This window comes from Arvicanthis niloticus, chromosome 17, assembly GCF_011762505.2.
Source record: "Arvicanthis niloticus isolate mArvNil1 chromosome 17, mArvNil1.pat.X, whole genome shotgun sequence".
NCBI lineage: Eukaryota > Metazoa > Chordata > Mammalia > Rodentia > Muridae > Arvicanthis > Arvicanthis niloticus.
In genome coordinates, this window is record NC_047674.1 from 25,173,148 (window position 1) to 25,200,847 (window position 27,700).

Here is a 27,700-nt window from a genome sequence, read left to right on the forward strand (position 1 = left end):
CTTGGCCTCAAGCTAACTCAAGCAATCTGTTGTAATCTTCTAACTCCTCATCCTCTGGCTCCTGCTATCTTTACCTGTGTCTAGCTTGTTCTTTCTTCAACCCTCTCTGTAAAACTGTCCTGGTATAACTCTCTGTGCACTGTTCCTTACGTAGCTTCCCTTTTCTCTCTTTTTGTGAGAGTTGGGCCTATCCTATTCTGTGGAATCTCTGATTTGTCACTTTGTCTCAATTCAACATCACTTGCAAAAATGGGTGCTTCTCCAAAATAATGTTATCTTCACTGTTTGGGATTAAATGTGTATACTGAGGGTGTGTCTATATTCCAGCCAGAGGGCTTAAAGGTGTGTGCTAAGGGCCATTTGTATGCATATGTAAATTCAGACTTTAAAAACATATCCTGTCCACCTGACTTGGATGAACTTTGAGGACATTATAGGTTTAACAAGAAGACACAGAAAGACGCTGCACACAATTTTACTTAGCTGTGGAGTCTATAAAAGTTGAACTGTGAGAAACAGTACAACAGTAGTTACTGCATTTGAGAGTCAGTGTGGTAGGGCAAATGTGTGGTCAAGGGTAAGAAGTTTCAGCCACAGGAAGAGTGAGTCTACATAGCACAGCGCGCATGTCAGGAGTCTGCTTCTCATTCCATGTACAATAGAGGGAGCCATTTGAGATGATGGATGTGTTATTTCTCTTGATTGCATTAAACCTTTCATTATATATACCAAAATACTCTATTGTATACCTTAAATATATGATTAAAAAATTATAAATCCCAAACTCCAAACTAATCCAAAATGGGCTCAGCCTCTTCCCTCTTCTGTCCAGAAACTAAAAGCTAAACTGGCCCCTCACTGGCTGTAGCCTCATCAGCTACCCAACACTGGAAGCTCAGAGCGTGCTAGCTCTGCTGTGCTCCTGCTGTAACCAACCAATCTTAGCTCTCAATCCCAAAAGCACACTGCAAGAACTACTGTGGGGGACAACTACCTAGCATCAGTGAGCGGTCTGCCTCTGATAGGCCGCTTTACTGTTCAAATAAGAGCCCAACCTGCATAATGAGGTAACTGTAACTTACAAGGTCAATATGCAAAGATTTCCTAAGTTACACTGCTGTATTTTTTTAAAAAGTTAAAAAAATAATCAAGGAGAATGAAACTAACATTCTTTTTTATTATTTTCAATAGTAACCATAACAAAATAGCACTAAAAAATAAATCATGTCATAACTTAATCCCAAGACAATGTGTAAATGCTGCCTCCCTTGGTCAGTGCACATGACTGTGCTCCACCATGAGCCAGGCAGGCACACAGATGTGGTGCTCACAGATGTGGTACTCCTCACTCTCCTGTGAACGATCTCAGCGCTTCTTCCAGGTGAACTTTCTTCGGGCGCCCTCCTGGCCTGGTTTCTTCCGTTCTCTGATCCGCGGATCAGGAGTAAGCAGTCCGGCTGCAGCATAAACAGAGAAGCCTTTGTGAACTGTGAGGAATGCTGGCTGCCCAGCAGACAAACAAGTGAGCTGCATGAGACCCACAGCAACTGCTCTAAGAAAATCCTAGAGACAGCCTGTTCCCAGGAGGCAATTTTCATCCCTCTGGGGTACTTTACCAATTTCGGATAAAACTGACAACAATGTTTTATGAGTCTTTTTTCCTGTAGCCTAGGAGAGTTACAAGTCTTTCTTTGGTTTTTAATACTCATCTTAGGACGAAGCCATTCTTCTATGGTCAGTCATTATTTACTATGCTGAAATGAGTTCTCCCTGTTTCAGAGGATGACCCTGAAGTTCTGATTCTCATGCTCTTGTCTCACAGAGGCTGAGGACACAGGTGCATGTCTGTGCCTGGTCAGTGAGGAAGCACAGACACCTGCCAACAGCACAGCTGAAGGTCTATACACAAACAGGGTTTGCTGAACATATTTGAAAAAAGAAGTAAAATGATATTCCTTGGTGTTTTATTTGAGAAGTTAAGTAAGTTGAGAGTTATTTGTTCTAGAAGAATAAAGTCACTTTCAGCTGGAAGCTGCAGCTTATGTAATCATCATTACTCTCAGTGTATGGTCCAAGGGGAATGTTAGTCAAGATCACAGACTCCAGAAAAACCCAAGTGCTATATAATGTACATAGATCATTGCTTTTAGTTCTCCTTTGGTTATTGAGACAGGATCTTACTATGTAGCTATGGCTGACCTAGAACTCTCCATGTAGATCAGACTGGCCTTGAACTCACAGAGATCTTCCTGCTTCTGCCTCCCTATTGCTAGGATTAATGGTGTGCACTCCTGATCCTGGCCCCTTCTATTTCTGTAACGCTAGCAAGCTTCTTATTGGCTAATGGCTTATGGTGGTGTTTAGTAGGGATTCATGGAATAGAATAACTATTATGAATAGAATAGAGGTATGTACTATGTTAAACCCAAAGTCACATACACACAGCTCCAAAGAGCACAATGGTTAAGTGAAATCTATCCAAACCCCCTTCACTATCTACACATTTTTACAAGTTGGTGAATTTGATAAAATGTCAAATTATTTATAAGCAACCAATAATCTAAGAGAATTTTTAAAAATTAAGTAGCCTAAGCCACAAGTTCCACCTCTGTTGATCCCAGTGGCGAGGCCACTTTATATGGGCTGAAGTGAGGTGAGGCTGGAAGCACTAGGTGACTTCCAAACCATTATATCTGCTGCACATACAGAACTTTCTTCTTGTGGACGGAGCAAAGGCCGCCTTCAGCTTCAGTTTACAAGTTTATCTAGCAGAACCAAGTATACTCTGTACTCTACCATGCAGAGCCTCTTCATTCATTGCCCAGGAAACAGAGTCACAAAGTGGAATGAAAAGGAAAATCAAGTAAAATTGTAATATCACAACAACAACAACGTCCCTAATAATGTTGGGAAACAGTTAATCTATCACTAACTAAAAAAATTATCACCCACTCTTATGATAAAGTAAAACATCCAATTTGTTCCAAATATAGTTATAGGCTGGTTCGGTTACACAAAAGATTATGCCTTAAGGTCAAAATAATTCCTACAGGCTGCGAATTTCAGCAGAGACAAACATCAATGGCTAGGAGGGAGGACATTTTTTGTTCTAATCTTGGTTCACATTGTCAAAATCCAGCCTGAAAACGGTAGCCGTGGTTCTGGAGAATGGAAGGAGCTAGAGGCATCCTGAGACCCCATGAGCAAGGTTTCTCCTATCAGTGTAAGGGAGCATTAACGAAAACGCCCCCACTCCACCTCCACACAGCCCCCATGTCCCCAGCACCCCCAGCCCCCAACCCCTACCTTGTCTCATCCACTCAACCTCGTCCTCAGTGATGAAGCTGCACAAAGCTCTGGCCATCGCCAAGCGTATGGCTCCTGCCTGCGCAGATCTCCCTCCCCCAGAGACTGTGCAGGTTACGTCGTGTTTTTCCAGCCGGTCCAGGAAGTGGAAAGGGAACATCAACTGTTCTCTAGGGCACATCACAACACATGGGTTAAGCCTTCTATGAAGATGTGACTTTGTGAATAGTTTCAAAAACCAAATGATACCTGCCCACCATTCACTATTCACACTATTCACAGAAACACCGGTCCTCCTGGGGTTTAGAATGCTTTGCTTATGTATACAGTTTAAAGATTTTCCTCTGGTGGTGGTGGTGGTTTGCACAGAGGAGAGCAGTACTTCAACTCTTACTGTTTACTGATTATCTCATGAGAACCTTGCAAGTTGTGAAAACCATCTTGTAATGAAGTCTTACAGCCAAGGAGCACCATTAATCCACTGAATCCAGCCTTTGCATTCAACAATTATAAATTATAGGCCTTCTCAAGCAATACTCAAATGCATTTGGCTTTCCTCAATGAGGTGCATGCACTTTTGCAGAATGGACGATGCTTATCTGTGTAGACTGTGTTTAAAGTTACTAAAACCACAGTGAACATGCCTACCTTTCTTCTACCCAAACCACACATTCCTACTGTAGTTCTCTAAGATGCATGTACAGTCAGGCCTGCCCTTCAGGACCAGGGAGCAAACCACAGGTAGGCACCAAAGGGCAGTTACACACAAGCACGGTCCTGAGACCCTCTCAGCCAGGAGAACAAACACCTGCTCACATCATGACGTCAGTACAATGCTGTCATCTCTCCAGGAGTTGGATTTTGTTATTTTGCCTTTATTTCTGCTGAGTTTTTAATTTTAATTTATTTATTTACTCAAGGCTTTGTGGGTGCCGGGGAAGCATGCTATCCCTGAGCTACAGTGTCTCCTGAACTTTTACTTAGAGGAGTCCATTTGTATTGCATCGTTGGCTTTTTGTCTGCCTCTGCAGCCTCTAGACTTCCAAAGGAAGCTGACTGTACAGTTAGCTGAGAGCTGAACCCAGCTGGAGATTCAAATGCATTTTCACACTGAATAGGTGAGAAAATAACTCCTTGGAGTGAACCCACAGAAACACTTCAAGGCCATGGCAGGCTGTCTCTGTAATGGCGCTTCCAAGGACAAGCCAATCCTACAACAGATATAAGCCCACCCTGCTTTTTTGACAGAATACTTAAGGCAACCAAACAAAACTAGCCATACTATTGCAAGCAGTAGCCATATTATGGAAACTAAGGAAACCAGAGACTGATAACCAAATTCTGCCACTGCAGGGCAGAGTGGGGTTGTCTGAGGCATGCACTGAGGAAGTGTCCGCATCACCTGACAGGAAGTGAGTTTGGGACAACAAAGCTACAAAAGAGACTTTTGGACAACCATTTGTTTGGGACCATCAATATTTATCTGTCTCAATTCTCAAGGTTTTAAGATTCCCAAATATATGCTTATAGAATCAATCGCCAGACCAAAATTCAGGAAAAAAAAGAACTGCAGAATAAAATTTCTGGAACTATCTTAGTCATGGAGGCAGAATGGTCAAGGTAAGACAGATGACAAAAGTCTGCAGAGCTGGAATTTAGAAGGATGCTGTGTGTAAAACATAATCTACAAACCTCGCCCGCAAACTTTAACAACTAGTCATGATGCTTCCACTGGTTATCAGTTTTAAACCAGCACATACTTCCAGGCTCACAACTCAGCACCTCCTCTCTCAGGAGCGTCTATGAAACCCTCCACTACACAAACCACACTGACTGACTTTGTTTGGGTTATACGAACTGGCATGCTTCAAAAATTTACAAATAAATGATTTCCTCATCTCTATGTTCTCTGAATGCTCGCCCTCTGGTACCAAATACAGACACTGATTTGTATGTAGTTCCTTCAAATGCACACATGTTCCTTCTACTGCGCGGTCAGCACATATATCAGTGAGTTCAGCTTTCCAGAAAGGTTGTCAGCTTTTCCTGTGTCCCAAATTCCAGGCACTCAGCAATCCATGTTTGTTGTAAATGAGAGCAAATAAAAACATTCTGATGACCCTGGGAAGCTCACTGCAGCATCCTCACTATCAGCTCTCCGTCAGTGTAAAACAGCAGCCCTTACAGAAATAACCCTGGGAGGACCAACAGGTTCAGCTCTCCGTCAGTGTAAAACAGCAGTCCTTACAGAAATAACCCTGGGAGGACCAACAGCTCCAGTGACTTTAAGAACAGCAGCTCAGAGACCTTGAAGCTCCATATCTGAAGTTACAGAGCTCAGAAACAGGCCCTGGCCCTTGCTTCTCTCATCTCCCAATGACAGAGGTTTCTTCACTGCTGACTTGAAATTACCAGCCCTGCTTCTCTGGAAGGAAAGGGTAGTTCATGGCTAGCAGGGCACCCCTTAGTCCCAACAGCTATTTTAAGTCACTCAGAGGGTCTGAGTGTCCCTTCCCACTAAGAGCAGAAGCACTAGGCTTCCCAACCAGATGTTCCCTAAGAGCAGGAATCATCTTAGTTGGCATTGACATCTTTTCCACAAAGGGCCACAGACAATGTTGCTGGTTGAATTCAAACTAAAAATTTGAGCTGCCAGGAGTAGTGGGAGTACCTTCAATCAGAGCTGGAGAGATAGAGGCAGCTGACTCTCTATGCCTCTGAGACTTGTCTGGGTCCCACAGCAAGTTCCAGGCCAGCAAGAGCTATGCAGTGAAACCCTGGCTCAAACTGGGGTGGTGGTGGGTGATGGGGAGATGTAAGATTTAATGTGTAACTGAATTACCAGACTAAGCTATGGTTGAGACTTACAGTTAAATCATGGGCAACTATGTCTGAGCACCAAGTAACAGACAGGCCACCCATCCTTGATGTTTTTAGTGAAGTCACCATCCTGTGGTGTGGGCCTCTCTCTGGCTTTTCCTAAGCTCCCTCCATCTATTCCAGTGTGGATGATGGCTGAGTACGTTTAATTTGTATTAAAGAGAGTTAAGAACAAATTCCTTCTTGACACAGGAACACACAAGGAATGCACTTTCCTGAGGCAGTTACTGTTGCTTCTTTATGCAAACACGGGCATAGAGGAGCTTCGGCCCTTTGCCTTAAACACCACCACACACTCTGGAAACAGGAGGAGAAGGTAGGAAATAATCAGGCAGCGCCTGGTATGCACAGAGCCAAGGAGTGGAAGAGGCACCATCAACAAGAAGAGCTCTGCATGGCGGTTCACTCAGCGCTCCAGGGGAGGACAGGGAATAGACAGAAGACAGACAATGCCTCACTGTGACAATGCCTACCTCTTCAGGAATAATGCACATGGAACCAGGAACAGACCAAAAGTCGTGTTTTGACTTTACATCCCACAGGTTTCTTTGCTTCCTCCATATATGTACAATTAATTGCCCCCCCACCCCCACCCCAGCAGAACATTTCTCTAATGTTCACAATTAGATAAAAGGAGCCTACACTACGGACGGCACTCTCCTCTCACCTGCCCTGCTTTGCCAGAGTTGGTTTCTGGGGTCGCTGCTTTCTGTGCTCACCTGTCTTCTTTCCCATCAGAAGGTGGGTGTGTGCTTCCCTTACATTCTGGCATGCTCTGCATTTCAAATGTGAGACACACCTCACAATGCTCAAACTCCAGTAGGATCTGACAGAATGAGTCAACTAACAGGGCTCCTAGGGAGGTTTTTTTCTAAAAACCTGAAAAACTACCTAGAAAAATAGCAATAGTTTCTACTTAGCTAGTTTATTGGTGAGGAGAAATAATCCTCCAGATAAACGCTCAGCAAACTCTGGGTCTTTCCATTACGATGATGGATTATAAGGCAAGGTTTCCTTGAAAGCAGGAATCCAAACCTCACCTGTCCTGTGTGATGGGAAAGTAAAGCAGGTAATCAACTCCGTTCACGTGGATCTTCCCGCTCCCGTGCTCATAAACCACCGCCTGTGCTGTGGCGCTCTTCCTCTGGCCTGCAGGGATGGAGATCGGTGAGTTCAGGGCCGGGCTTCCCAGGGCCACAGCAGCATCACGTTTCCCGACTGTGAGCCCGCACAGGGAAACCTTCTACAACTATTACAGTCAAAAGTTAAGGTGGCTCACGCTACACCTGAGGGAATGAAGCCCACTGTGAGGGAATTATGTTCTGCAATTCCATTTCAGAAACACAAATGATTTTAAATTTGTTTCAGAAACCCAGTCATTCACACTCAAATTGTCTTGCTACAAGAACAGCAACCAACAGACGGTATTTTTCTTCTAATTAATAAAAGTGAATCAAGACAAACTTCTAAAACTATGTGAATTCTAGAGTGAAATGCAATTGGAAGAAATGAAAGGAATCCCTGGGAAAGGTGACAATCAAAGGTGACCTGCAAATATATTTAACAGGTCAATTTTCAAAAGAGAGGTCATATCTAATGCCCTCACTCACAGTCCTGAAATTTCAAGTTGAGGCCTCAAGTTTTTACGTTTCCATCTGAAATGCAGAGTCATGAGCACTGCGGCTTTGAGAGCAATCCTTATCGCTGATATGTTGCTGACTCTACCAGATGAAAAGGTGAAACAGTTCAATGACTGCATGGCTATGGACCCATACTTTATCTTGCAACGTTGTAAGTTCAGTTTAAAAAACAAAAACCCCCAACAGTCTTAAAATTAGGAAACCCATGTAGCAGCAGCAAAGCCAACAAAGCGAGCACGTTCTGGCGAGCAGCTGCCCAGGCAGCATCCGTGTCTGAGTCCTGACTCGTGGACTGTCATTACCTTGGCTGGTGCTGAAGGCCCTGCCTTGCTCGTCATACTGCACGGGTTCAATCTGTTGCTTTTTTGATTGAATAGTTACGCTTTTGCGGAACCTCTGTACAAATTCTTCTTCGGCAGGACCGCACGGCAATGTCAGTAACTTTTCCAGCAGTCGGATGAACTGTACATACTGCAGACAATAGAATTCATTAGAAGAAGCAAGTGTAATTGCATTTGCTAAAGTTTTGCTATTTATATATACTTGATCTTTCCAATGCTGCTTTTCTTGATGAATTTTGACAGGATGACACTTCTGCATCTTCATGCTGCTCTTAAAACAGCATGCAGATGCGTCACTTTCCCTGTGGATCTTCAGTACTTAAGCTTTCCTCTCAAAAAAACAAAGGGATTTATCATTCAAGAAAATCAATTTCTCTGCATTATGATTATGAAATTGATATTTAAATTTATTTTAAAAAATATTTAGATGATCTTCAAAAGTCTAACTTCTATTCTGTCAATAGAACTGCATCAAAAGGAGCATTAGAAATAATTTCTAGTCAGTTATAAATAGCAGAAGAGTCTGATTTTGAGAAAATGTTCCCCTTAAGTTATATTTCATAATACATTTGGCAAATATATTTTTGGCTGTTCAAGCTGTGTTACTTTAATGTTTATGATTTCCTTTAAAACTGAACAATCAAGCTATTTAAAAATTCAAGAGATACTTGACTTAAAGGGCAACCTCTTGAAATAAATTATCCTTGCTACTCTGTGCATTTTTTTTAATAGTTCTTGAACATGTGATTAGAAAGTAAACAACTTGGTATTAACCCCTTAAAATTAGAAGCCAGAATAATCACTCTAGAGTGTTTGTGGAGAAGGAAACAACTATACTTAAGAGCCTTAGTTAATATGGATTGTGGGGCCCAGTTTTTGATGACTTATTTGTTCCTTGCCAACCCTAAAAGTCATACCCAACTTTGCCACACTTCCCTTTCCAGGGAAAAACCCATTAATGATAATGTGAAATATCTGAGACTCTCAACAGTCTATCCAGAGCATTAAAATGACTGTTTAAATACATATATCTTCCTGGGACACAATAAAAGGGAAGGCATGCAGATTCTAAGTCAGGGTGGAGAACCTACACACCCATGGCCACACTGCCAGACACCCATGGCCACGCTGCTAGCCTGTTTCCTCTTCCTCCCCGGCTATGTCCTTGGACTCAGCAACTCTCACCATTCCTTCTCTGACCCTTTAAAAAGATGTCAACGGGGCTCTGTGTAGGATACGGTCATGAACGAGGCTATGGTTTAGGCAGCCACAGTCAGTTCCTGTTGCCCTCAGCTTTATCATAGGCACAAGTTCCAGGACTTGTGTTAATACCAGCCACTCCGAAAGTATAGAGGATTATTACCTATGCTGTGTTTTGGTTTTATAGCTATATGCTGTTATTAAACTTCTTGGAGCATTTCCAAAGTGGAAAAAACAGACAAAAAAAATCCACAGACTTTTTACAAAAATCAAAGTGGCGGCTGGAAAACAAAAAGAAAATGCATTCACTGAAGAAACAAGAGATCTTTCCAGTTCAATTCCAGCACAGCAGGACTCAGCGGTTGGGATCCTAGCAATCACTTCCAGATCTGCCACCAAACAAATTCCTGACACCTTATCTAAGCAAACTGCTGCTTTCCCAAGCCACCAACTTCTCTAATATTAGATGAGAACAAGCAATGGATACAACTTAAAACCTATGGTGGTGGTGAGGCACTATACTGTAGGTGTAGCTACTGCCACAGCAGGATCTAAATATGTTAATACATCCAACTTCCCTGGATGATGCAGAGCTCTGTTAAGACACTCAACGCAGTAAAGCACAATCAAGACCTAAAATGGGGTCATGAACTTGACAGGGCACAGATCCACTGAGAGCGCTTGTTCACCCTGGATTCCTGGACGGCTCTCCAAGGACTCTATGTCAGGTCTGAGGTGAGGTTTGGGAAAATGCAGCTCAGAGCCATCATTCTTAGTGTCTGTGAAACAGTGGATGTGCAGGTCCCAAGACACAAACACCGCCCTCACAGAGCTGCATGTGAATGAGGTAAGCCCGGAAGTCATAGGCTGCATGAAGGTAACCATGCACTGAATCATTCTCAACTTGATGGCTCCTCGCGTTCATCATTAGCTTATACAATAACTATTGGTCTTACGGAAAAGAACAAAAAACAACATCTGCTTTACTCCCTAAAACAACTGGCAGAAGACATGAGGGCACTTACAAAAGGAGAAGGAGGATCTGGAGACTAGATGTGTCACTTCTCTGACTGCAGAAATCAACAAGGGCTGTGTGAGAACAAGGGTAAGTGTCTGGGGAACACCTGGCTCTGAGGAGCATGACTATCAGGATCTTAATACAGCAATTGTCTGCATTCTCACGACACAGGTCCCCTTAAATTAAAAAGATTAATTACTCACATCTTGATCTGACAGTTTTTCCACTAACATTTCTTCTAGTTCCTCCTTAATCAGCCATCTGCTGCCAATCAGGTCTCTGTTAAAATATCACATATATTTTTAATTAAGCATGCAATTAGAGTTATATCACAAAAGATCCTACATACAGTAGCAATTCATGATGTGGAGTCAAATTTTCATGCTAGGCAGGAGTACTCCTGCACACACCATTTTGGAGAAACACTCCATTCTTTCAATCTACCTGAGAAAAGACACTCTGAGTAAACATTTTGCTTTAAGCACTAAGTGTGTTATTATGAAACTTCAGTTAAAAGCTACCAGATTCTTTAAAGCTTAAAAGTGTGCCTGTATAATTTACACAGAAGGCTTACAGAAGACAGTATTTTCTTATCAACTGGTGGAAGTAGTAATAAAGTCCCAAATTAAAAAAAATCATAGGCACAGACACAGGCTGGACAAATCGACTAAGGTGTCTTCTGTATAAGAACAAATATAAATATATGAGTGGGTCTGTCATAAGCTGGATGGATGCACGGGTTAATGGGGATGACTTATCAGCTATACAGAAAACACTGAGAATATCATAACCCAAAAGAATGACTAAATACTACTTAATCCATAAATTTGGAATGAGGTAACATAAAAATAAGCTCAATATGTTTTCTCTTAAGTAAAAATCACCTATTTAGAAACAACTTTAGTGACTAATGCTGCCATACTGTGCAAACTTTAGGCCTCATGCTAGTAATGGAAGATAAAGACTCACCTGGACCCAGTGCTTTCTGAAAGTGGACCTTTGTGCTTTTCTAGCTGGACGACCTTTCCATACATGTCCTAAGGGAAACAAAATACACAACCAAAATGAGAGAGATGGAACAGTGTTCCTGATAATAAAGTTTATCATTTTTTGCCAAGCACCCCTTATTCTAGGACTCCCTCCTCACTCTAGCTTCAGAGTAAACAGTTCTCATCTGAACCAAGGGGCAGTAATTTCAATAAGAATTTATAACATTTAACTGACTTAAAAATGTCTACAACAACTTCCACATTTCACATCCATGAGGATGGTTAAAATAACAAAACTCTTGAAAACTATGTCTTTTCCTTACAGTTTCATGAATAGAATACAGATTTTCATTTTTAGAATATCCTAATTTATGAAACAATATACCCTTTACACTTAGAGCCAGTAAACTTATGGCATCTATAGCTCAGTGACTGCCTAACAGTGTTAAAATCTGAGATTGTAACAGACTGTTTGACTGTGGTTAGGGTACTTCTATCTGGTGTGTGTAGTACTAGGGACTAAACTTAGATCTTCTAATGCTAAACAATGCTTTGCCACTGGGCTTCTCAGCAGCTAACACAACATATTAAGGCAGTAATTCTCAATCTGTGGGTTGAGACCTCAGGGGAGAACCCTTTCATAGATCATTGGAAAACACAGATATTTACATTACAACTCATAACAGCAGCAAAATCAGAGTTATGAAGTAGCAATGAATTATTTTATGGTTGGAGGGGGGGGTCACCACAACATGAGGAACTGTATTAAAGGGATGTACCCTTAGGAAGGTTGAGAAGCACTGCATTAGGGCAGCAAGATCAAAACATTTTCAGCACACTGGTTTCTAAAAAGTAGTTCTCAATACTTCTCAACACCTTCAACAGGTAAACTCTTCCTCATCTGTACCAAGTGGACAGACAGCATGTTCAAGTGCACATGGTGCTGCCTGAGCTGGTGCCCCAGGTAAAGAATGAGTCAACTAGCCCTTGGACTTGAGGCTGCAGTGGCTAGAGACATGGCTTCAAATGCAGGCATTGATGTGAAAGGTATGAGAACACTAGCATGGTCAGAACACTAGCATGGTCAGAACACACCTTCCTCTCTTTGAAAGGCTTAATTTTCTAGAGTAACCAAAGCAACTACTGAAATACTAGAGGACCTTCCTCATGAGTTTCAAGTCATAGTAACCATTTTCCAATGGCTTTCAAGCAGTTTTCACTTAAAATCTTTTTCTAATTTCTACTTATTATTGTGTAAGCATGTGTATGGTCTGTATGTGGGTGCATGTGTGGAGGCCAGGGGATGCCTCTGGAGAGCCAGCTCTCCCTTTCCACTTCCACATGGGTTCCAGGAGTGAACTCAGCAAGTGCCTTCACTCTGAGACATCTTATCTGTCCAAGTTGCACTTGAAGTCTCCATTTTTCTATAAGTATTCTTTCACTATACTCTTTCCTTCTGATATTGTTCATATCCATAATCACTCACACATGATTTAAGAAAAGAGATGTCAAAGGGAGCATGGTGAAGTGTGCATCAAATGCCAAGCACAGTGAGTTCACTTACTGATGACAAATGTCTGAACCAGTGAAGCCCAACAACTTGCTGCTCCCTGAGTTTCTCGAGCAGGAGGTTCTGGGACATGAATCCAGAGCCTCGAGCATGCAGGTGCCTCTTCTCTGATCTATACTCTCAGCTGCAAACACTCTTCAATAAGAAAATCCATGCAAAGAACTTAGCACAGTGGTTGCCTATAGCAGTGACCAATGATGCTGTCTAGAGTCAAGTTAGTAAAAGCACCATGCTGGTGTTCACTTCCACTCATTCTCTCTGTTAGTGTAAGAAACGACTCTCAAGAGTCTGCCTTGTAGTTCAGCTAAAAACATCAGTTCTCTGGGAAGTAAATTCTATAGCTTCAATTCCCATAAGAGATATGATCCGATTTGCATAGAGAAATCGTTGAGGGCATAAAATATGCCAGGAACTGTCAACATCACAGATTATCACTGGTAGCTTTTGGTATATTATTACATTTCCACTTGATTTTTTAGGGACACTAGAGAATTAGAATGACCCCACCTACTCTAAGCTTATATACTGTACTTAATAGTGTAATTTCAAGTATGACAGGAATAACCCAGATGTGAAATGCTGAATCATTAATCACAGCTATGATTAATATTTCATAAAATCAAAGCAAGCCTATCCACCCCTTGTGCCATCAGATTTCCATAATGTATGAGTCAAATTTAGAAGGTGCCTTAATTTGAAAATACCAGATGCTCAGGTTGAAAAAGAAATTCTTAAACTAACAGCCCTTCCCGGAGACTGAACAGTATGAATCTCAGTATCCTTCAATTTGTTTGGGTTATACTAATGATATGAAAATTCCAATTTTAGGACAAGCAAACAAATAACAGTGCATTGGAGGGCAGCACAGGAGAAGTCAATCGCATTTGGTATACCAAATAGTTAGTAATGGTAATCTCCAGCTTAGACAGTTCAATCACAGTTTGCAATCTGTTAAAGAATCACAGAGAATCAACCTCTTAAGTAATAAGCACCCCAAGTGCTTTGACCACTGGTATAAACAAAACCACAGAAATAAGCACCAATATAATTCCGAAAGGTTTTGATGTTCTGCAGGTTGCAAGTCATATGCTTCTATTACAGACCCCTGCCACTCTTCTGTAAATGATCTACCTATCAAAAAGGCCATTCAACAAAAAATGGCGAGAGTCTTTGCTACAAGTCATATGAACCACTTTGGGATACCAGTGAAGACATCAGAGTGCTTAGGACATACATCCCATAGAGTTTTACATCTTAAATTAAAGCCATATATTATAAATATGTGCAAAAAAGAGGTAATCTCATTGAATTAACAGAGGTAGCAAGTTAAATCCTATTTTTAAAACATTATTTTCCTAACCATACACTTTGAGTATATAAGTTATACAATAGCAATTATTCATATATGAAGAAAATGAAGATACCTCGAGACTGCTGAATTAATGACTGAATTAATTCCTGCTGCCAAGAAGTCTTAAATAGGCATATGTATGTGTGTGTGTGTGTGTGTGTGTGTGTGTGTGCGTGTTTTAACTTTTATTTATTTTTATTTCATGTGCATTGGTGTTTTGCCTGTGTTTATGTCTGTATGAGAGTGTCAGGTGGAACTACAGACAGCTGTGATCCACAGTGTGGCTGCTGGAAACGGACCCCAGGTCCTCTAGAAGAGCAGCCAGTACAACCAGTAAGCATCTCTCCAGCCCAGTACATGGCTTTTTAAAAACAATCACTCCACACAGTTGTTAAACAATTACTCACTAACAGTTATTTTAATTCCACTTTTAAAGACAACAGCATTACATCCAAGAGGTTTAAATATTCACAAGATTACCAGGGACATCTAGAAACATTTAAGCCAAGTGCAAATGCCATGGCACTTTATCCCAGGACCCTGGCTTGCAGTCTATTGTGGCCTAATCAGGCAGCCCACTCCGGAGGGGCTGTTGTCCTTAGGCAGAAGAGCTGGGGTTACTTAAGTTCTCAGAAAAAACATTTGCAGAAGCTCTGAAATGCCAGTAACTTCTTTTACAAGGCAAACAAACTTTATGTATGTAAAAACTCACATTGCCTGTCCCAGCACAGGTTTCATGGGACATATCAAAGTGTTCTGGGTACAAAGGACTGCAGGCCATACCTCTTGAGCAATGATGTATAAGATATAGATTCCTTTACTCACTTTCCCCTGAAGTGACACTCCACATATTGTGTACCCTTAGTAGAGGTCCCCAGTGTACAACATGCAGCGCTTCCAAACTAAGTCTGAAGTTCCCTTTCTTGAAGGGCTTTTCAGGTAAAATGCACTCCGTGTCTTAGTAATTAAATTAGACAAAGGGGCCCCCATGTCAGAGTTAGATAACCACCTCCCCTAGTGAGTTGTAAATGGCTTGTTACAGTCTGGATACTGTAACATTGCTCAACCGAGGGCCCATGTATGAAGGCTTTGTCTCCAGGGTGGTAGTATCGGAGGAGATGCCTACAGGAAGCTGGGACCCATAAAACACCTAGTCATTCTCCAGTGACTGAAAGCAACCATGGCCCCTGCTCTCCTTTTCCACTTCTCTACTGCAAGATGAACAGCCTTTTCTGGCACAGGCCCAAAAGAATAGCAGCCAACTTACCATTGACTAAAACTCCCAAACCTGTGCCAACAAAACATCTTGTTATCATAGGTAATTTTTTTAATACCGAAAAAAAAAAAAAAAGCTAACACAATTTTCAACTTACTTTTAGTAAGTGAATTCCATGAATACAGTCTACCACATCTCCCACCTGGGCAGCCTCACACTGCTCTGGGAAATCAGGGCTAAGGTCAGAGGCCATAGCAGTCTTTACTCCTGGCCCAGACCTCTGTCCATCTCACTGAGTCATATATAAAGGTCGCTCTAGACCAGCCACTGCTTGCATATCTGCTCTGCAGCGATCTCACTCCACAGTGCTCGGGATGGCGGTCCAGAGCCTCATCTGTCAGAGCTATAACCCAGTTTCTTTTTCAAACACATATCTAACACTCTTAGAAGCCTCTGTCCCTTGCTCAGCGTTTTCAGGAAATTTCTGTTCTCTCTCTTTCCTGTTTTTTGTTCTTGAAACCTAGGCTGCAGCTTCTCATGCCTGAGAAGTATACAAGTCTTACTGCTTAAATGGCTCCTGAGAGAATGGTAACCATAAAGTTTCAATGGAGAAGGCAGGTCAGGTGGAGCCAATGCTGTCAGGCACCTAGTCCCTTTCAGCTACTCAGCGCCATTCTGAAAACCCAGGAAGCCTCTCACTTCTTGAAACCACTTTTAATTGTTTAAGAAGTTGTGTCAAGATTGTTTTATAGCTTTTCATCATATATATGTACATCTTGCTAACTGGCTTCTTACTGATTTTCCCAGGATCCTGAAGACACAGGAGTCAGTATGTCCACAGTAACGTTAGGTGTGCAACAGACCTACAAATGCACCCTTAGAGTATGACATGGGGACATGGGGAGCACCCCACAGATCCAAGGTTCCCTTCACTTCACACTTGCCCAGCATGCTTCATTTCCTCATAGGAACAAACACACTACATGTTTCTTTGAATTGTCATTTTTCCTCACAAATCTCATTATGTCCTAAAAATCGATGAGCCAGCGCTACAGGAACTGGAAACAGTACTCACTAAAGCATTATATACCACTTCCCCACCCCCACCCTTTTTAAAAATTTGAGACAGGGTCTTGCTAACTTTCTCTGCTGCCCCGGAATTCACTGTGTAGACCAGGCTGGCCTTGAACCTGAAGCAATCCTCTTTCACCTGTCCTGCAAATGCTTAGCTTACATTCATGGCTCATGCCTAGCTATACACTGTTTTTTTCCTTTTATTTTTTTTTTTAAAGGCGTGGTCTTTTCATGTAGTCCTGGCTAACCTAGAACTCATTATGTACACCAGAATGGCTTCAACCTCAAAGATCCACCTGCCTCTGCCTTCCAAGTGCTGGTGTTAAAGGCCTGTATCACCATGTCTAGCTTACATGCTGCTCTTAATTGTAATATGCGTCAGAGCTATCTTAGACTAGTTGTAATGAGGTACACAGACTTACTATGCAAACAGCCACCCATACTAGAAAGACTCAGTATGATTGTAAACAATAAGAAAGGTTAATAGAGCTCAGAAGGGTCTCCTCACACAGCTGCACACAGGCTTGAGATCAGTTTCCTTGTCAAAAGCCTGACCATGGACTGTCCTGCCTCACACAATTACAGCTGCTCACAGACATGGGAAAGGCTGTTTGGCTAAGTGTCTTTCCCCCTGTCACCCTGAGAGAAAATTGTATCTGCAAAAGCAAATGGTAGCAACAAAGCTTCATTCCTAAGGCTTTTCAGCCTGTCATTCTACGGGGGCTGCTTCCTGCGCTGCCTCAGGGCAGAGGGAAGGCACCCCCACTGCAGGCTGTTAGGGCAGAACAAAGGAGAGAAAGCTGGTGAGCCAGTCTGCTTCTGTTGGACTTTATGTGCAGTGCTCACTTCAGCATGAAAGTGCTTCTGCAGGCTGAGCAGTGAACACTTAGCTGCGATTTCAAAGTCCGAGCACCTCAGAAGCCAGTGATGTGTGTGCTCTAAGAGGTGATACGGGTGTGACTGCAGCTCTAATTAATGGCATTTGCCAGAAGTGATGCTGCTGTGACTGGCAAACAGAGTTTCCTGAGTTAACGAAATTTAAAAGCCCAAAGAACTCTCCCATGTGCAACAAAACTCAGCCCAACCCGGAGGAAGAGCATTTATTAGTCAAATATAATTTGACATTTCAGTCAGAGTATGGTAAAATTCTAGCCCATCAGTTTCTGGAGCAATACCTTTTAAAGCACACAAGCAAACTAAAAATAAAGCCAGGCCTCTTACACAATGTGTAATTTCTTCATTATGATGGAATGCAACAAAAGATCTTGCCCTTGGGTTGCTCCATTTCAGCCAAAACAAATGCAAATGGCTTGTCAGATGACAGCTGTTTGATAAGGCTCCTCTGTAAGACCTGCGCCTTTACTTTTTTCCGTGAAACTTGGGATGAAGGCAGAAGGCAGGAAGAGAATTAATGTAGCATACAGTCTAAAGGCAATGCTACAACCGTGATTAAGTAGAAAAGTTAAAAGGCACAGATTTTCCACAGCTTCGCTGCGTGCAACCCATCCGTGTAACAAGTTGACAGGCCTAGCGCGTCAGCTCCATCATCCCCTCCGACAGCTAAAACGCGGCGCCGCATCCCTTTTCAGGGGAAATTTGCGTCTGCACCATGAAGCGTTGTACATTATTTCTTAGCACTGCAGGGGGCTCAAGTCCATATGGAACCTTCACAAATATTACCACAGATCAAACCAGCGGCGTTTGGAGGCAGATTTGACATACCTATTTAAATGAGCAGCAGGGGTCCTCGGGCAGCCGCAGGCTGTGCGCGGGAGGCTCCGCGGAAGCTGGAGCTCAGCCCCATTACTCAGCAAAGACACACTCCACATTTGTCATTCATTTCATTTCTGCCAGGGCACGAAGCTCATTTGCCCAAGGTCAACAAAAAGCAAAAAGAAGGTTTTCTTTTTTTCTAAGAAATAAATGTACCTGACAAGTGGGGACTTTGTCCTTTGGGTTTGTGAAGCACAAATAAAGAGCAGATAGGTCTAAAGGCAGAGGAACGAGTGCAGAGGCCCCAGCCTGACTGTGGATGGGGAAGCCCCACAGATATCTCTATAGCTTTAAAAGTCACAGTATGGATAAAATAGAACTTGACACCATGTTCTAAAAATATAATGTGTTCCGTCTTTAAAAAACGGATACCAGCATCCAACTTTTTTTTTTTTCTTCTAATAGCAGTTTTGGGGACCACTCTCCAATTCCCATACTATCAAACAGCTCTCTCTGAAGGCAACAAAACAAAACTTCCCCAGTATACTGGAAAGCCAAAGCACAGTAGGACCTCTCTGCTAGGTCTGTGGTGACCTGGGTCCTCTCTCACACCGCACTGACCACTGGAAGGTCCAAACTGTAATTTGAGCAGCAGGAGCAAAGCAGAAATAGCTGTCTGGACACAGATGTAAAACTTCACAATTCTGTCAGCACACTGGTCCCCTTGCCTAGACAGGACTTGACCTTGTGAGCAGGAGCACCTTGATGGATAAACACTCTGATGCAACCAGCACAGGAGGCTCTCATCAGAAACCTCAAGTCCTCTGCCCATTGAGAGACAGTTCTGACACGGAGAGAAGTCTCCAGAATAGTTTTATAGCTTATAAATAAATATACTTACGTGCATTAATGAATAGTATGCTTGTTTGCCAGTATAGAAGAGAAAATGGAATGGACGGCCATCTTCTCCCCACTGGATTGCTGATGAAAAAAAAAACAAAAAACATGAACAGAGATAAACCAAACTTTGAGTCTAACTGCGGTACGGGATACATCTGTGGTTCAGATTAACATATCAAAAGTATCTAAAATAACAAAATTATCCATATTTAAAATGCATATTTAATATGTAAATGCTAAGGATAGTTATTGTTTCATATTAGCATAAAACAATCTCGGTATTTAATAAACTATTCCATCGTGAAGATCTATTTCATATGTTTTAAATAAAATCTATAAGATAACACAAATTACTTTGGTTAGAATAAAAATATCCAGGTTCCACATTTTTCAAGTGAAAAATGAGTCAATAAGTCAGTGGGCGTACTCGGAGGTTTGAGGCGGCCCAGCACAGCCTGCCTGTTACATCATTTATTCCAACCCCATTGTAAGCTCCCACGGAGAGTTGAAAACAGCCACAACATAAGGGGCCTCAGGAAGGAGTTACACCTGATTTCTTTTGAAATACAGTTACTTAAGTAACCAACCAACAAACTGAGACAGAAACTCCAATTCTTTTGCTTACTCTCAACTGTTTGTAGTGACTCTTGTCTGGGTGTGGTGAAGCACAAGTGTAATGTCAATCCCTTGAAGCACAGAAAGGAGGACTCTGAGTTTTGAGGCCAACGCAGGTGGCATAGGAAAACTTTATGTCAAGAGAAAAAAAGAAAAATCATATTCCCTGGCTTATTACATATAAGCTCCCCCTGCCTGTTATTTCCTATTGCTTTAACTTGCAGTATCATTACAATCAGTATCAGACAGTGGGATCTGGTATTTCCTGTCAGTATTCATAGCCCTGTCTTCACTACCGAGCTCACTCTTCAGAAAGGTTTAGCCTGGTTGTCTGGCTTCTTGTGACATGTAATATTCTTCTTACAGCATATACACTTACAACTGCTGTGTGCTGTGGGTCTTTGGAGGGCCACAAGCTCCTGTACAGCCAGGCTTCCTTTACCCTTCTGAGACAATGGCCATCTCCATGAGAACACATGCTTTTAAAGGCTTTGGGTTAAACTTCTTTTTCTTTCTTTTCTTTTTTTTTTTTTTCTGGAATTCTGATCACTGTCATATTTTGGTATTCAATGTATCTAGAATTTGTACTTGGGAAGCAGAAAAGCCTTTATTTCTTTTTAAATATTAAACATTTTTTTCTGTTGAAATACTTGTATATGAAGGACATTTTTCTTCTTTGAGGTTAATTATTATTGAATCGTGAATACACTTAAAATGAAGAAACAACAGTGAATGAATATTGAAAAGGTTTAGACTGAAAAGAACAGCCATGTTGTTGCAAGGCAATGAGTTAAGGTGGTTTAAATACTTTCCAAGGTCTTTCCACAAGCTCCACGGTGTCTTCTGCACTACCCAGTACTGAACCTGCAGTATGCAAGAGATTCTCACTGTACTGTTCAGGTCCTCAGTCAGAAAGCACCCCAAACCAACAAAACCAGACAGGCATCCTGGTTATGCTCAGACCACTGTTAAGTTTGGGTAGAACCTTGAATCACAGTTCTGTGTGCATTTGTGCTCACAAATCTAGACTTCATAAAATATACATACACACATACATTCTTGCTAAACATACGTGATTAACTGAATCTACAGTACCATGGAGTCTGAGATGCACTACTGTTACTATTGTTACTATAGACTGCAAAGCTTACCACATCACAGCACGCATCAGAACTTAGTACTTTTCAGGTGCATTCTGTTCTTAAAGCTGCTAACATGTGAAAAGCTTCAAACTCATATGTCTGGCTAAGCATCACTGCTGCAGGCTGCTGTCTTGTTACTTGTCTTTCTGTTTGGCACTCATCAGAGCTCTGATAGTTACAGCAAGCCGTTCTCACTATTCCTACAAAACCCCTCACTACTTCTTAATACCTTCAAACTTAATACGAATTCCCCCAAATGCCTACTATGTGGTCAATTAGTAAATTTGAAGACAGAACTGGATCCAACAGGATAGGCAATTTGAAAACTAGTCTAGGCAACCAGCAAGAATGTAGCTGGGCTACAGTGACACTGTTTATCTAAACATAAGGCTCTCCTTGGCTCACTCTCCAGTACAGGGAAGGAAAAGGTAAGGAGAAACTTTGAGCTATTATCTCTCTTTACTCCCCCCACCCCCAGACAGGTGTTCACTTATTGAAAATCTTGTTCATGTTCCTGTAGTTATATGCAGTTTGTCTGCTGTTGATACAGGCCCCTCCCATTTAGTTCTCTGTCATAGATTTCAAAACAGGTAAGTTAAATTACCCAAGTAACATACTACTCTATTAAAGATTAAAAGTAAGGATTTCTTGGCCAGAGGCAAGGTGAAAGTTAACACTTGTAGACTCTTTTTGTGCATTTATGTATGAACTCTTGCAAAATGCAACAGCATTTGCCTAGTTATTTGTTGTTGTAGTTTGTATTTGCTTTACAAAAATTGATACACAATTACTTATGGGGGGGGGGGGAGATAAGGTGTGTGAACCCATTCTCTGCTTCTCCCACGTGGGTCCTACAATTGAGCTCAGGATGTCAGGCTTGGTGGGAAGTGTCTTCACCTGCTGAGCCATCTTGCTGGCTCTATTCATTTTGGGTTTCAGCAGTCTGGTTGTGCAGTGAGGCTCACTACTCACCATGTAATGAAGGCTGGCCTCACCCTTGCCAGCCTCCTGCATGCACAGTCAGTCACACAGTCTGCCTGAGGTTTTGTAAACAAACATGGCATTCTGTTGTATTTACACTACACACTACAACATTTTTTAGTTGCTTTTCCAAACTAATGAGTTAACACAATACTTTTACCGCCTGTATGATGGCATGATTCTAAGATTTTATTCAGGAACTTTATGATAAATATTTAAATTGTTTCTAATAACTCTTTCATAATGCTTATACTTCCTTAAAAAACAAAACAAAACAAAACAAAAAAACAAGTCCTGTGTTACTGTTCTTGCAGGGCCCCATTTCTGACCTTAGGTATTTTCAAGTGCTTCTGGCTACTTTTACTGTTTTCATGTACAAGCTGCATGCTGCTTTCTTGCTTACTTTTTCACTGAGTTTGTTTTTGGGGGGAGGAGAGGCTAATATACAAGATTTCTTGATTATTTTTAAAAACCAAGCCTATATCATACATAGCTCATGTAGATTTTCTGATGTCTTCTTGTCAAAGAAAAGTTTTAACCTTGAAACTAATTTATGATTTTTGTGTTTTCTGATTTTCTGTCATTTTGATAGCTGGCTCGGTGTTAAGGGCATTTGCTGCTCTTACAGAGGACGTTGGTTCCCAGCACTCACAAGGCAGCTCTTGTCTGTCTGTAACTCTTAATTGTAGAGGCTCTAATGCCCTCTTCTCGCCTCCATGGGCACTGCATGAATGTGGTAACAGGAACACAAGCACATTCATACTCAAAATAAAATACTACTATCTGTATTATCCATCTACTGTTCTAGAGAGCCCATTTTCTTTGATCTCTTTTTTTTTCCTTTTTTTTTTTCCTTTTTTTTTTTTTTTTAAGAGGGAGAGGCTTGAGGTTGATATAGTGCCTCTTTCTGTGGCCTAGGCTTACCTCAAACTCTTGACAATTCTCTTGCCTCAACCTTCTGAGTTTTTGGATTATAGAGCTGAGCCTCCATGTTTGACTCCAGAATCTGACACATAATGTTGTTAACATCTTAACCCAAATTTCATCATCTGAATATATCTGTTTGTCAATATTCTTTAAAATGACCCACAAATTTCCCCATGTCTACACACACACACACACACACACACAAATATATATATATATATATATATATATATATATATATATTAACATAAAGATGGTTTGTGTCTCCCCAAAGAGAAAGACAGCAATTCATGGGCTATCCGTAAGACTAGTATTACATCCATTCCACAGTGATTTTTCCTTGTGTGGTTTTGGCTACTCTGATGCCACTGGGCAGGAAGATCCTCATAATTTCCATGTTTTACATTTCATCCTTAACTCTTCTGTGGTATAAAAACTTTTAAAAAGGACATGATTTAAATTTTTAGAACCATTTAATTTTAATGTTGTGACTTCACACACCCAGACAATAACTTCCTGGTGATGCTCTAACACATTTTTTGTTTACATTTTATCAGTTCCTCCCAGCAGGCAACTGTGATCTATGGAACAGAACTGAACTTCCTGGTGTCCTTGTTGCTTGTTGTGCAGTGCTGAGGACTGAGCAGGGCCGTACACATGCTCAGTACACCCCATCACCCATCTGCACCCAGGTCCGTGCACACGCCCCATACATCACTCATCTGCATCCACAGCTTGTGTCTTCTGTGGCCTTGAATGTGCCACACCGTGTGCCATTAATTTCCTTAGTTATCTGGTTTTGACCTATTTTCTTGATACAGTTTTTGTGGTTCTTCGGATGGAACTTTATGCACGCTAGGCAAGCACTCTGCAACTGAGCTGCATAAACATCCAGTCCTGCATGTTTCTTATAAGATTATAATGGTCAGGGTTCCAAATAACTGTCAATAATGTATGCTATTTCTGAATGCAATGGATTTAATGAAACATTTAAAGATTTGGTGTTTCTGTTTTCTTATGAAAAGTCCTACTCAAACAACAAAAAAAAATTCTTTACATTCTAGTTGAAACCCTTTTACCAAAAACAAAAGGCTCCATTTTGTTAATTGTTTTCTCTATATAAATGTTTTTCTCCTTGAATAAAAACAGTTACATGAATATAATGTTAAGCCATACTTAAAATTCTAAGAAAAATGTTATGTTCCCTGGTAGTTTCTTAAAATGTTCTATTTGTGCACCCAGGAGGTAGAGGCAAATGAATGTCTCTGAATTTGAGTCTAGCCTGCTCTACATAGCAAGATTCAGGTTAAACAGGAATATACAGTGAGATCCTGTTCTCCCAGTGGTAGGAGTGGAGAAAGAAAGCTTCACTTTTTAGGTAAGTCATGTCCAAATTTAGTCATGTGATTTTGCAAGTGAACTAGAAGCCATTGTTTTTTTTCTGATTTGTTTTGTTTTGGGTCTACAACAATATATATAATAACAAGTTTTCTGTTACTTCAAGGCATGATAGGAATCACTAACTGGCCCACTGCTGGGACAGTATTTTTTTCAGCAAGCTCATGACTTGTGGCCTGGCTGTTTTTTAGTTTACCCAGAACTGTCATGGTTGAGGTAACTGTGGCAACCACACTGCTCTCTAAGCTATCTGTCTGAGAGTGTGGGCCACACATTTGTACCATGAACCATCACTGCCTCAGCCAAAATACATGCCCAGCCATTTCCTGTCAGGGCATCCTTGGAAATTAAAAATGGGGAAAAGAATAGTTTGTGCCTAAACAAAAAGTTAGAAAGTTCTGAGATAAAACATGAAGCACTTAGAACTGTGACTGGCCTACTCTCAAGTTCAATAAATGCTACCATTATTACTTGGAAGAGTTTTCTAGTTAGCATGAAGTTATGGTTTCATATTTAGACAATAACAACATAGACATCTATGTCCTTAGAGCAGAGGTAAATACTGCCATTTAAAAGTGTTAATACTGGGCCACAGTCAGTTTTGTGGTAAAGTGTGTGCCTGCTTAGCATACAGGAGACCCAAGGTTTAACTCACACACACAAAGGAAGAGTAATGAACAGAAGCAAATATTTGTAATATTATTCTTGACTGACTTCACTGGCTTTCTCAAAAGTGATCAGTGTTATATCTCCTCTGTTAAATTTGCCATTTACTCATCAGCTCAATTTTTCTTTTACTTTGTCTTTCTCAATTACTAACATGTTTTGTATCTGCATGATATAATGATCATATTCCACAGGACTTGATGGAAACTGTCAAATACAAATAGTGGGTCATTTCAATTTTGATTCTTTAATACAACAGTAATACAGTTCTATTGATTTTAAGTCAGCAAATTTAACTGATAACTTCTACTCTTGGGCCTTTGTTTATTTTTTTCTCAATGTTTCACTTTACCATGCATAATTGTATTAGTATTTGGTAATCATCTGTATAGAAAACATATTCTTTGGGTTTGTGTCTACAACTACAAAACTATCACACATTATTTGAATTCTTTAGCTTTAGTTAAAAGCACTGCTTTTTAATCTGTCAGTGCTAAGTGACTGGTACAGAAAGGCTCAAGGTCACCAAGTCCACTTACTGGACAACAGGTTTTTTTTCAACATAAATTAACATTATTGTCTCACTGAACCATTCTCCAGGCTCCCCCAACTCCAGGTTGCCTAATATCAGTGCTCCTTCTTGGTCCTGTCATCAACCTGGCATGTATCTTTATTTTCCCCCAATATTTTTACCAAGACATGTGTTTTATGTTAACTCAATCTAGAAGCTTCCATCTTTCAGTAAACCAAATGGTAGTATGGTACAAGTTCCACAATCGATCCAAATGTAAAGTCCATCGTTATTTTTCTAAATGCCTACAAATTGATTTATCATATAAAAAGTACAATAAGATTGAGAACAGAAAGCAGAACTGCTATTTCTAAAGGAGCATTGTTAAATACATTTAGCTGCAATGTCAGACAATATTAGCAATATTGGCATATTTTCAAAAAAAAAAGCAAAAAGAAAAAGAAAAAGAAAAGTGTACCATCTCAGTCTTGAGAAAACTTACCTCTTTGTTTTGGAAAAATCTGTTCGGGATGCTGTAAGATAAATGTAAGGTGTTATTAGGCAACGTCTATTAAACGTAGAAGACATTCTTAAAACAGTATTTAGGATTACCTTCATCATTGGCCTGGCTCGCTTCTCAAACAAACCACTTGGAAAAAGGTAAGCAATAGCTCTCTGAAAACATATACAAAGGTTAATCAACAACTGCTATAAAAACACATTCAATTTATAACCAAGTTATGAAATGCTTACTGTATACCAGACATTGATCTAAAGTTTCATATGTATTATGTCAGTTCAAATGGCAAAGCACAATTACTACACATATATCCCCAAAAGAAAAAAATAAAACAAATGCAGTAATTATTAACCCGGCTATTAACAACTTTCAAGTGTCCACATCGAAGGTGTCACTCCTACAATGTGATACCAGAAGAAGTCTACCTTTGCAGGTAAAGACTAGAGGTATTCCTACACAGCCCTGTGCACTGTGCCCACGGGCAGTCATTCCAACCCCAGCACATGGCAGCAAGCAGGCTTGTGTTTCAGTCACTGTGACATACTGGGGACAAACAGTTTAAAGGACAAATTTATCTTGACTCATTTCAATCAGGTGTGTCAGTTCTGAGCAGATCCAGAATATTGTGTTGAGAAAGTGTGGCAGGGCCTTTTACCTCATGGTGCCCAGGAAGCAGAGAGAAATGCAGAAAGGGCCGGGGATACCCTACAGAGCCTACTTCTCTAGCAGGCCCCAGGTGCTGAGTCCTACCATCTCCTGAACAGCATCCCACCCAGCTGGGACAGAGCTCTTAACACACAAATCTGGGGGCCGTTCTCACTTACACCAGAGTATCCACCATGGCTCCCTTGATATTTTACCTTAGAGATTTTATCTTGATCCTGAGGACTGAATGTGGGCTCTCATATACACTGAACACACCCTACACTGATCGACTCTGGTCCTGGTGAGTTTTTAAATACACTTTTCAAACAAGTCCTCCTTCTGCACATTCCTCAGAAGAAATGTGACTGACTTGGCTTAGCTAGTGCCACTGCAGACATACTCTCCCCTCACACAGATCGCTGAACACTCCTCACTCATTCCCATTTACACCAGAGTTAGACAAATTGCACTCCATCAAAAAGAATGAACAATGCCCTACAGCACTCTTAATAAGCAGGTAGGTGTACATGGATGTAATCTCGTAGGCAGGTACACATATACACTGGAGGAAGAGGCAAGGGAAAAAAAGAAAACTGCTTAACAGAACAGTACCAACCCTAAGAGTAGAAGAGATGGCACAGGCAGAAAGCCCATTACTTTATAATTTCCCAGTCAGTCATGATCCAGGCAAAGATCACTAAGACCCTGGCTGACAGGACACCAGAGACCAGAAAGCTCAGACTCAAACATTACCCTGCTTTGTCAGTTACTCTTCCATTGCTGTGACAAGATACCATGACAAAGGCAGCTTATTCTGGCCTCCAGTTCCAGAGGGTCAGAGTCCATCACATCATGGTGGGAAGCATGGCAGCAGTCAGGCAACTGGAGTAACATCTCCCAGTTCATGTTAAACCACAAGCAAAAAGCAAGATAAAACTAGCAATGGCACAAGTCTTTTAAAACTGGAAGCCCACCTCCAGTGACGCACTTCCTTCAACGAGGCCAGACCTCCTGAGCCTCCCAAACAGTGCCATCAAGTGGATATCAAGGATTCAAGTATGAGAACATTATCAGGAACATTTCATTCAAACCGTAAC

General features: G+C 41.2%; 1 protein-coding gene across 1 annotated transcript in view; it reads right to left on the minus strand.

Annotated features, from left to right (window-relative positions):
* Positions 1–1,157: 1,157 nt before the first annotated feature.
* Mrps9 (mitochondrial ribosomal protein S9) overlaps positions 1,158–27,700 on the minus strand; it is a 53,605-nt gene continuing 27,062 nt past the window's right edge. Inside the window, exons 3-11 of the mRNA XM_034522020.2 lie at positions 26,051–26,113; positions 25,941–25,971; positions 19,200–19,279; positions 11,355–11,422; positions 10,589–10,664; positions 8,129–8,297; positions 7,227–7,335; positions 3,307–3,476; positions 1,158–1,457 (exon numbers count right to left, since the gene is read on the minus strand). Of these exons, the coding sequence (XP_034377911.1) occupies positions 1,366–1,457; positions 3,307–3,476; positions 7,227–7,335; positions 8,129–8,297; positions 10,589–10,664; positions 11,355–11,422; positions 19,200–19,279; positions 25,941–25,971; positions 26,051–26,113 (858 nt within the window). The 3' untranslated portion in view covers positions 1,158–1,365. The remainder of the gene's footprint in view (positions 1,458–3,306; positions 3,477–7,226; positions 7,336–8,128; positions 8,298–10,588; positions 10,665–11,354; positions 11,423–19,199; positions 19,280–25,940; positions 25,972–26,050; positions 26,114–27,700) is intronic.